General features: G+C 36.9%; 1 protein-coding gene across 1 annotated transcript in view; it reads right to left on the bottom strand.

Moving 5' to 3' along the window:
• Positions 1-12284, bottom strand: part of ABCD3 (ATP binding cassette subfamily D member 3) — a 100194-nt gene that overhangs the window by 46795 nt on the left and 41115 nt on the right. The window contains exons 2-3 of the mRNA XM_007977901.3: positions 6595-6631; positions 428-526 (exon numbers count right to left, since the gene is read on the bottom strand). Of these exons, the coding sequence (XP_007976092.2) occupies positions 428-526; positions 6595-6631 (136 nt within the window). The remainder of the gene's footprint in view (positions 1-427; positions 527-6594; positions 6632-12284) is intronic.

The following is a 12284-nucleotide window of genomic DNA, read 5'->3' on the forward strand; positions in this document are numbered from 1 at the left end:
ACACCTAATAATATAATTTGGGTATCTGTCTCCACCCAAATCTCATGCTGAAATGTAATCCCTAGTGTTGGAGGTGGGGCCTGGTAGGAGGTGTTTGAGTCATGGAGGCAGATCCCTCATGGCATGGCGCTGTCCTCCAGATAGTGAGTGAGTTCTCATGTATCTGGTTGTTTAAAAGTATGTGGCACCTCCTCGGCCCTTTGCTCCCTCTCTCGCCATGTGAGACACTGGCTTCCCCATTCACCTTCAGCTGTGATTGCCAGCTTCCCGAGGCCTCCCCGGAAGTGGAGGAGATGCTGCGCCATGCTTGTACAGTCAGCAGAAGCATGAGCCAATTAAATCCCTTTTCTTTACAAATTACCCAGACTCAGGTATTTTATTCAAGAATGGTCCAATATACTTAAGATTATAATTTCATAAGACTTACCTCTTTACAAAATGTTCTAGGGACCATGATTTTCAGAATCTGTGCGAGCCTTGAGAAAAACACCTTGTCCACCACAGCTCGCTCCTTTTTCCCCTCTTTCTGCATTAAAAACAAGAAGCCCTTTTAAGATTGCTATAACAAATGTATCATAAAATTAAAGAACCATGTTTTATCTAAGTCAATATAAACAGTTATCAAGATAAATACTGAATTTACAAAGCCCAGACTTGCATACTTACACTGCTCCTCATATTCAAACATGTTTTTGAGAAAATAATGTTATCTAAAAACTGAATAAGGAAGTGAGTTCTGGAACCACATAATTATCTGGATGAAGAAAACTGCAAGCAGAAGAAATAGCAACTGCAAAATACCAAGGTGAATGCCTGCAACGTGCTTGAGGAAGAACAAAATGGCCAGCCTGGCTGCAGCTGTGAGGAAGGCACCATCACAGAGGATGAGGTCAGAGAGACAGCTGAAAAAAAGGCCAAGGGCTTACTGAGTTTTGTATTAGCCACTTCCTGATTAACACGATATTTAAAAAAAAAAAAAAAAAAAAAAAAAAATCCTGAACAGAATTTTCCCTGATACCAAATATAGGAAATTTTTGGATTCCTAGATTTACCATTTAACATTTCCAATATACAGTCTGTCTATTCACTCTCTCTTCCTCATAAGATTCAAAGACAGACAAGGTTCTTTCACTCATGCAGCTCACATTCTAGCGGGAGAAACACAGACAAAAAATAAACCAATAAATAAATTATCACGGATAGACCAGGCAGGGTCATGAGGAAAAAAAAAGAACAGTTTACACAGGATGGTCTGAAAAGCCTCTTGACATTTAAGCTTAGACACAAAGAAAGAAAAGCCATGTGATTATTTAAAGTGGGTACGAGGGTGGAGGGAGTGAAGCACAAGGAACACCAAGCACAAAAATACGTGTTGGAAATAAAATAAGTGTGCACATTTCACAGCAAGATGGCAGTATTGCTACAGCAAAGGGAACAGGAATGAGAGAAGTTTAAAAGGTAGGCAGGGCTTATAAAGGACAGAGGCTTGAAGCCACAGTAAGGACTGAGAGCTTACTGTTAGTGTAGAGGGATTTAAAAGAAGATAATTTTACCTCTCTCAAGAGTTTTTTCATTTTCACTAGCTCCATGAAAATGGAAGTACTAAACCATTTGCAAAGATAAGGAAACAAGTGACGAGACATTACTCTTGAACTGTTTGGGAGAATAGACAGGGGAAACTTCTTGGAAAAGGCAAGACACTCCAGAAAAACCCCAATTCCCTGACTGTTTCCCCACCTCCATAATCACAGCTCACTTATCTGGCTAACTCCTGAAAACAAATACCTGTTTCTATTTGTAGAGTAACTCTATTAGCTAGATATAATGTAAATGTGCTTTGATTAAATAAACATCTAACTTGATGAGCCTTGAGTGAACTGTTTGGGTACCGAATTAGAATAATAATAACTACCAACTATATGTCAGACACTGTGCTAAGGCTTTATAGACATTATCCTAATAAACAGGCACTGAGTGCAGTGCAGAACTATAGGCCACAAAAGGAAGTCTGAAGGCACAGTCTGAAGGCACTGTGCTAAGGTGTTTATAGGATTAGAATAGAAAGACTACAATAGGAGGAACTGGAGAAGAATCAGCCTAACCTGCAACTGCTGGAACAGAGACTCAGCATTTCAAGTCTTTCAGATAAGGTTGAAAACCTCATCCTACTGACTTACAGGCTCAGTCTGCTTAATTCATACATGCATGCATTCATTCACTCAACAAACAACTACTTGATCCAAACCCTATTCCAAATGATATGGACACAACAGCAAACAAAACAGAGAAATAAGCCCTACTCACAGTCCATTTAGTTGAACTAGCGTATTCTCCTCAAGCTAAACCTTACACATTCAACCTAATCTCTGTTTGTGTTTTCCCCAAACCCGGAAAACACAGGAAGAAACGAGTAAAGAGAAGGCCATACATATTAACTACCTTTAAAAAAAAAAAGAAGTTAAACTATTTGTTCTTCCTCCTGTCACCATCACCACTCCCTCCTCACTTCAGCTTGCCTTACCTGTAGCCAACACCCTTCTCCATTCCTAGCTCGAACTTTTAAGTGGCACAATCCTGAGGTGAAACGGACATCTGAGTTAAACAGAAGACCACCTGTTTCTAGCTACTCTAAAGAAATGATCTAGGACAAACAATGAGGAAGGTTAGAAAAAAAGAGTTACAAGAGAGTAAAGTTGAAACACTTTAAAATATTAGTTGCTAACTGGTATAAAATTCCTCATTTTCTTCCGTTCCTGTTGTCACTTTCCCTATCCTTAAACTGACTGAAAGCTGAGGGATTTTCATTACATTTCAATCCATGAAGGGAACTAACTATATTCTCCCAAATTATCATTGTTTTCTGCAAAGGACCACCTGGACGGGGAGGCTGGCTCAGAAGGGCTGAATTCAGAGATGTCAGGAATAGGAGAGTATCCTGATCACAGCAAAACTCTACCTGAAACCAATCTAAATAAGAGTAACTATAGAGGCAGTATATTTCATAACATTACTAGCCTTTCCTAAGATTCCATTTTAAATTCACAATGAACTTTTCCCACTTCTAAACTTCCCAGTAATTTTTTTAAATACAAAAAAAGACCACTTTTCCCACTTCTAAACTTCCCAATAATTTTTTTAAATACAAAAAAAGGATGACTGTGGTGATATAAGTTTAACATGAACATTATAGAAAAAGCAAACAAATCATTAAAAGCTATTTGAGAAGTCAAAGTAATAACGTAACAAAGGAAAAAAGAAAACCTAAAATTCAAAAGGTAACAAGGTCAAAGTACAATGAGAAGTTCCTATTGATATGTCAATCACCTTAGGTGAGATTGACTGAAAAAGAAGTTTGAAATAGCAGTAAAATAAGAGGCCATGTAGTGCTGACACAGTATAAGTATTCCTGTATATTGTAGGGAAAAATGAAAACTGGTACAACTATTATATATCATTTATCAAAATGTAAAATGTACACTGACTGTAAAATGTAAAATAACCTAGTAAATTTACTTTCAGGAACTTACCCTACAAACATACCTGCACATATGCTTAGCCACACAAATGAAAACATCGTACTCTGTTTATAATACCATAAAATGAAAAATAACCTAAATGTATACCAATATTACATAAATCATAGCAAAATTATTTAATGAAAACTCTATAACAACTGTAAAAAAGAAAGCAGCTCACATACATAGAAACAATATGCAAGAGCAGGTCTACAGCTTTAAACATGGAGTGATCTAAAAAACAGTATGCTGGAAAAAATTAGAATGATGCATGCAATTCATTTTACACATGAATTTATGAAACTTTTAAATATGTAAAGTAATTCTACCTATATTGTTTATGGATACACAGACATGCCAAAATACAAAAATATGCATGGGAATGCTAAATACTGAACCCAGCACAGTACTTATCTTTATACATTTTGAATTTCATTATACTGTTCTCTTTCTAATTAAATCCTTTTTTCTCCTTAAAATTTATGTCTTATGAAAATTGCCTCTCCCCACCCTATCCCCATCACAAAGGATATACAAAATTTCTATGAAGAAAATAGGTTACATTGCTTTCCTCAAAAGTAACATATTCACTGTAGAAAAATTAGAAAATTCTGATAAGCAAAAATAAGAAAACTAAACCTACTGTCTTTGTTACATATCCTACTAGATTTCATTTTAGCACACGTGTGTACTTCCTATAAATTTAACAAATGTGGCATCAGTGTGCATCTTGTGTCCTTTTTATTGCCAATCACTTAATATAACCTAAATTTATCTTGCTCACCCTATGCAACCAGCAAATAAGTATATGCTAAAACAGTATTGTACAGAAAAATAAGAAAAAAATGAGTAAAATGAATCAAGCTGTCCTAGAACTTGCAGATCTCCGATATGCAAATAACAGATATGACTAAGTTCAGATAACTAAGATTTGATTACTCAGATATAACTTAGATATGAGAGATTGTGGAGCTGGAGATATCAGAGAAGTGAACATAAGCACATCTTATCACATTTTTCAAAGACTGGGAAGGAAATATTATAGAAACTAAAGAATGACAATCTTGATGTCAATCACCAGGATATTCAGAGAACAGACACTGACATGGAGAGTTGGGGAAGATTTAAGAGACACTAATCACTAGAAGCCAGCATGAGTTTACTAAAAGTACATCATGTTAAACTGTTCTAATTTTCTTATTTGTTAAGGATACCATACTAGCATACTAGCTGATATGTAGAATGTAAGCTCCATGAGGATGGAAACTTATTTTTATAACTGTCATATACCCAGAGCCAAGAACAATGCCAGGCATATATGAGGAGCTCAATAAATATTTACTGAAAGATTAACTTACTAAGTGAATTAATAAATTAATAAAGGAATTAGATGTTTCTTGTAAAATTATTGTAGCCTTAATGGAGAAATAAGAACCAGATTTTGCTATAATTGGACGTAGTCACAGCTGAATAACCAGAAACAAAGATTAAGAGATATCACAGAGCAAATTGCACTAAAAATTAGACTAATGGTATAGATAGTAGGTTAAATCCAATCAGTTGACATTTACAGCAATAAATTAATGTTTATCTAAAACAAATCAACTGAGTTAACATATGACCCAGCAATTCCACTCCTAGATATAGAAATAAAAACATATCTCTACATAAAAACTTGTGCACAAATTTTCATAGCAGCATTATTATTATTCATAATAGCCAAAAAATAGAAATAATCTAAATGTCCACCAACTGATGAACTGATAAACATAATGTGGTATATGCATACAAAGAATACTATTCAGCAATAAAAAGGAATGCAATACTGATACACCAACAATATGATGAACCTTGAAAACATTGTGCTAAGTGAAAGAAGCTAGGTATAAAAAGCCACATATTATATGATTTCATTTATTTGAAATGTCCAGAACAGGTAAGTCAACAGAGACAGAAACAGATTTGTGGTTGCCAGGGATTGGGGGAAGAGGGTAATAAGGAATGACTGCTAATGGGTATAGGATTTTTTTTTGGAGAGATGAAAATTTCCTAAAATTAGGTAATGGTGATAGCCACACAACTCTGTGACTATACTAACTACTCATTTATACACTTAAATGGATAAATTTTATGGTATATAATTATAACTCAATAAAGCTATCATGAATATAACATGTAGAGATGTAGAGCTGTTTGTAAGAAATACACCTGAAGTTTATAATTTACCATAAAAAATTCACTTAGTGTAAAAAATAGTAATAGTTAAAGAAATAAAGCAATTTTAGGATGAAATTTAGCAATATCGTATTCATATCAAGAAATGTAATCATGCTGATATATTCCACGCTAGTCAGGCCACAACTGGACAACTACATTCCATTCTAAGCACAATGCCTAAGGAAACTCTTATAGGTTCAAAGGAATGTATACAGAACTGAAAAAGGATCAGAACCCATGTCACATTAGACATATTAGAAGGAATCAAGATTGCTTAGCACAGGGAAAGAAAGACTCATAAGATACAACTATCTTCAAATATATGTGGGTCTACTAGAGAAAACAGAGCCAGATAAGGTGGCTCACACCGACAGTCCTAGCTACTTCGGAGGCTGAGGTAGGAGGATCCTTAGAGCTCAGGAGGTCAAGGTTACAGTGAACTATAATCATGCCACTGCACTCCAGCCTGGATGACAGAATGAGACCTGGATGGTAAAAAGGAAATTTTAAAGAAAAGGGAAGAAAAAGAAAAAAGAGGGAAGTGGGGGAGGGGGGAGGGAAAGAGTAGGGGGACAAGATATATCTGGATACAAAAGATATAACAGAGTCACTGCTAAGAAGCTAGAAGGGGGGAAATTAATATCATCATGGGCTAGAACTAATGCAGTTATGGCTGCCTCCTAAGGTAACACTTTCCTGTCAGGAGTCCTATTTCAGACAGCATTCCTGTAATGTGTAGAAGACTGGAGGGATTTTTAAGTTCCCTACTAATTATAAAATTTTATCCTAAATCAGAACCATATAACAAAATAAATGAAATAAATACATGAAATCCCAAAAAGAAGATGATTTAAAATGTTACCTCATTGTTCTGTAATGGTGGTTTTCCACTTTTCTTACTGCAGAGGAAAAAAAGAGAGAGCTTTACTTTATGTGAAAAGTGTTATCATTAAAATGATTTTAAGACGTCAAATATACCAAATTATTTAAAAGCATTTCTTCTTTTTCATATCATAGTGAGATAGAACATATTAAATAATAATAGTCCGGCTGACTCTTACTAAGCATTATTTACAAAAAGTGCTTAATACATTTTAACTATCACTATTATATAACATTCTGTTTGGTAATTTTTAAGCGTGTGTGTGTGTAAATACAAACATAAATGCAAGTCTACTTCTTCATCCTTGAATCACAGCTTGGCCATGTAAACCGCTTTGGCCAATGGGACATCAACAAACTGACAGAAACAGAGGCTTGGAAGATGTGCATTGCTCCCTCTTACTGCTGGGAATCTTTCCCCAACCACGTGAGCAATCCCAGGCTAGTCTTCTAAAGGATGATAGAATATGTGTCATTCCCATATTACAAATGAGGAAAGTGGCCTGGAGAGAGTAAGCAGTATGCCCAAGGTTCATATTCTGACTACTAGTCTAGGCTACCTCTCAAAACAATATAATTAGCTGGGCATTGGTCCTTTCCATAACGCACTACCATGGCACCCTATGCTTCTACATAACATTGATAACATTTTAAATTTCTTGTTTGATTATATTCCCTTCCACTAAACTAGCTCCATGCTATCAGGAGCTACTGCAGGCTGGTTTCTCTGAAGCTGAGGTAATATGGTGTCTGAGGTACAAATGTTCATTAGGGATAAACACCTGTGAATGGAAGGCAGAGAAACCAGGTTTGAACAGAACTCAAACTGATGCAAGCCCAACATAACCTCAGCCAACCATATAGGAAGTTCTAAAGCAAGCACTGTCCATCAGAGTACTCTGTGACGGGCTGAAATAGTCAGATCTTTTTTATCTCTGCCTTGCTCAGTCTGTAAATGCATGCTGCCCCAGGAAGTCTGTGACATGAGGAGAGGGGAGTGTCTCTAGAGCTGAGCCAGACTCTAAGGTGGGGGACAAGGGTGGGGAAAGAGGGGGCTGTCAGGATCTCACATTTCTCACAGCTGGGCAGTAAACCCTTCTTTAAAGGGGAATCTGAGTCTACTACAGGGGTCATACATTATTCAACCCTCTATGTTCAACATCCTATTTGAACTCTGATGATCTGCAGAATGCACATCTTCAGTAGTAAGATACCAGGTCACCAAACAAGACTAGAAAGCCAAACTTAACTACAGTAGATGTTTTATTTTAAAAAGCACATAAGTTATTATTATTTCTAACTTCAGTTGTATTATAGGATTACTTACCTGTTTAAAATCTTTAATGAATTGTAAAACTGTTATACAAAATGCATTTTAGCACGACAAAAGAAACAATGCAGTGAAGAGATACACTATGGGAGAAAATATTTGCAATCATACACCTGATTAGGGGTTAATATCCAAAACATATAAGGAACTCAAACAACTCAACAGCAAGACAACAATCCAATTTTTAAAAACGAGGAAAGGATCTGAATAGACATTTCTCAAAAGACATATAAATGGCCAGCTAGTATGTGAAAAAATGCTCAACATCACTGATCATCAGAAAAATGCAAATCAAAACCACAATGAGCTAACACTCATACTTCTTAGAATGACTACTATCAAAAAGATAAAAGATAACTGTTGGCAAGGACGTGGAGAAAAGAAAACACTTGTACATTGTTGGCTGAGAAGAATATAAATTAGTACAACCATTATGGAAAACAGTATGGAGGTTCCTCAAAAAAATTAAACATAACTACCATATGATCCAGCAATCCCACTTCTGGGTATAGATCCTAAGGAAATGAAATCAGTATCTCAAAGAGGTATCTGCACTCTCATGTTCCCTGCAGCATCATTCATAACAGTAAAAGATATGGAATCAACCCAAGTGTCCATCAAGAAAGGAATGGATAAAGAATTTGTGGTATATAAATACAATGGAATAAATTCAGCCTTTAAAAAAAAGGAGCTGGGTGCGGCAGCTCAGGCCTGTAATCCTAGTACTTTGGGAGCCCGAGGCAGGAAGACTGCCTGAGCTCAGGAGTTCAAGATCAGCCTGGGCAACACGGTGAAACCCTGTCTCTACTAAAACGCAAAAAAATAGCTGGGTGTGGAGGCATGCACCTGTAGTCCCAGCTACTTGGGAGGCTGAGGCAGGAGAACTGGCTTGAACCGGAAGGCAAAGGTTGCAGTGAGCCGAGATTGCGCCACTGCACTCCAGCCTAGGTGACAGAGCAAGACTCTGTCTCTAAAAAAAAGAGGAAATTCTGTCATTTGCTACAACATGGATGAACCTGGGGGACATTAAACTAAATGAAATAAGCCAGGCCCAAAAAGACAAATTCTGCATGATCTCACTTACATGTGGAATCTAAAAAAGTCAAACTCATAGAAGCAGAGAGTAGAATGGTGGTTGCCAGGGGCTCAGGGGTTGGGGGAAATGGGGAAAAGTTGGTCAAAAGGCACAAAGTTCAGTCACACAAGATGAGTAAGTTCTGAAGATCTAATGTACAGGATGGTAAATATAGCTTGATAATACTAATCATTTCACAATGTATATGTAGGTATATCAACATAAAAATCAAAAAATATTCAATAAAAATGCCACACTGCTTACCACTAATAAATGTTATAAGTTGATATTTAGAGATAAGTGGAGATTCATGCAGTGCGATGCTCACAAAAATACATATACACATGTACACACACACCTACCAGTAAGTCACATGGTCAGTCAGCTCTCCCATCACTTCATCACTTTTGTCTCTCCAAGTTTCCATGAAACACTTTGTTCGGAGGGAACCATGACATCTTATAAAGCTTCAATTGGCCTGAACACATAATCTACATATAAGTCCCATTTTCTTTAATCAGTCTGTGACAATTAAAATTTCTTGGCCAGGTGCAGTGGCTCACACCTGTAATCCCAGCACTTTGGGAGGCTGAGGCAGGAGGATCACTTGTCGGGAGTTTGAAACCAGCCTGACCAACATGGTGAAACCCTGTCTCTACTAAAAATACAAAATTAGCCGGGTGTGGTGGTGCATGCCTGTAATCCCAGCTACTCGGGAGGCTGAGGCAGAAGAATCACTTGAACCCAGGAGGCGGAGGTTGCGGTGAGCCAAGATCGTGCCATTGCACTCCAGCCTGGGCAACAAGAGCAAAACTCAGTCTCAGAAAAAAAAAAAAAAAATGCCTTTATAAGTTTCTTAAAAGCTTCTTTATGAGATTTCTCAGGAAGTTCTATGAAAATACCTTTCACCTGTAATTATCACTATAAAAGAAATTTTTAATGGCAAAATAATTCAGCATGAGTACAGAAGTTGAAGTTGATTTTCTTGATTTTACATTAATACACATTAGCCTGATCTACATTCCAATACAGCAGGTTTATCAGACATGCGGGCTCCAGATGATCACTTAGCAAGTGTTTAAACACAATACGGGCACCAAAATCTGTGTAGCATGATAGTCATTCAGACAACCCAGAATATGCTTATATTAATTTATTTTTAATTTATCATCAAAATGAAAACAAAATTGGTTCTATAAAGAAAGTTCTAGGCTGGGTGTAGTGGCTCACACCTGTAATCCCAGCACTTTTGGGAGGCCGAGGCTAGGGGATCACTTGAGGTCAGGAGTTCGAGACCAGCCTGGCCAACATGGCAAAACCCTGTCTCTACTAAAAATAAAAAAATTCGCCGGGCATGGTGGTGTACATCTGCAATCCCAGTCACTCGGGAGGCTGAGGAAGAAGAATGGCTTGAACCCTGGAGGCGGAGGTTGCAGTGGGCCAAGATCACGCCACTGCACTCCAGCTAGGGTGACAGACCAAGACTTCATCTTAAAAAAAAAAGGAAGAAAGTTCTATAAGAATTTAGACCCTGAAGAACTCATCTTTAGACCTATTATCTCTAGATCATAGAGATACTATCCTAGACCACCTCAGTCAAACCACAAAATCAACTATCTACCCTTTTTCTGACCCCCTCCCTCAAAATCTCTAGCTTCCTCCTCTTTCTTGAGCTCCTGACTTGAATATCTGATTTTTAATAAGGTATCTGTACCTGGATTTAATGCAAACATGTCTATATCTGAACTCACCTTTCCACTCCAAATCTATTCTTCCATTATTCCATACTGAACATACGCCCTAAATCAGTGAACACACCTTTATCTACCAGCTACCCAAACTACAAAGCTGTGAGTTATTCTCAGATATTTATTTTCCCTTTCTCATACACTTCATTTCCAATCTCTATGCTCCTCTTTCCATTTCTACTGCTATGATTTCAATTCGGGCCATCAAAATTTCTCATGTGAACTATTACAATATTCTCACTTGTTTTCTGAGTTCCTTATCATTCGTTTCTGTCCTCTTTCAATTTATTTCCATAACCACATCAAATATGTGCATATGTATATACATACTGAATATATATACACAAGTACATATACATATGCGCAACCATACATATATGTATAGACCACATACATCTATATAAAATATATATCCTGTGGCATTCACCTAGAGCAATGTTCAGAACCTTATTTATTTCAATAAAAAATGAAAAAAAAAGTTAATAACATAAGCATCCAACCAAAAGTTTACAAAGAACAAAAAAAAAGCAGAAGAAATTTAAAACCACCCAAGCAGAATCTAATGAGTTAGAAAACAAAATACTAATACATTAAAATTCAAGAGTTAATTCTTTGGAAAATAAATCATGAGACAATCTAATTTTAAAAGGAGTACAAAAACACAAAAAATAAAAAAAAAATGAGCATGAACATAGATAAAATTTGAAGAAAAAAAAAGGTAAAAGACCTCTTATCTCAACCCTACGTAAAGAATTTTGAAAGCCTGAATGAAATGGGTAGTTTTCCAGAAAAATACAATTTTCCAAACCTAGCAGAAAGAAGAGAAAACTAAACAGACTGAAAAACTGAAATTATAAAGTTGTCTGAGAGCTGCCTACCTCCTACCCTTCCATTCCCCCAAAAAAGAACCAAACCCAAACAATTTACTGGGATATGCTAACAAAACCCCCAGTGGACAGATAATTCCAGTGCTTTAATTGTTTTAGGCCACAGATAAAAGAAGTTTCCACATTATTTTTGCTGCAAGTAAAACACTGACAACCAAACTTGGGCAGGCTCACACCTGCACTTTGGAAGGTCGAGCACTTTGGAAGTCCAGGCGGGTGGATCCCAGCACTTTGGATGGCCGAGGCAGGTGGATCACTTGAGGCCAGGAGTTCAAGAACAGCCTGGCCAACATGGTGAAACCCTGTCTCTATTACAAATACAAAACTTAGCTGGGCGTGCCGGGGCATGCCTGTAGTCCCAGCTACTTGGGAGGCTGAGGCATGAGAATCACTTGAACCTGGGAAGTGGAGGTTGCGGTGAGCTGAGATTCTGCCACTGCACTCCAGCTAGGGCAACACAGCAAGTCTGTGTCTCCAAAAACAAACAAACAAACAAAAAAAACCACTGACACCAAAATCTAACAAAAATTAAATGAAGAAAACTACAAACTATTCCCACTTAAACCAACAGATTTTTTTTTTTAATTTCAGACCATGAGAATGTATTGCCTATTCAAAAACTAAATAAAT

This window comes from Chlorocebus sabaeus, chromosome 20 (assembly GCF_047675955.1).
Source record: "Chlorocebus sabaeus isolate Y175 chromosome 20, mChlSab1.0.hap1, whole genome shotgun sequence".
In the NCBI taxonomy this organism is placed as follows: domain Eukaryota; kingdom Metazoa; phylum Chordata; class Mammalia; order Primates; family Cercopithecidae; genus Chlorocebus; species Chlorocebus sabaeus.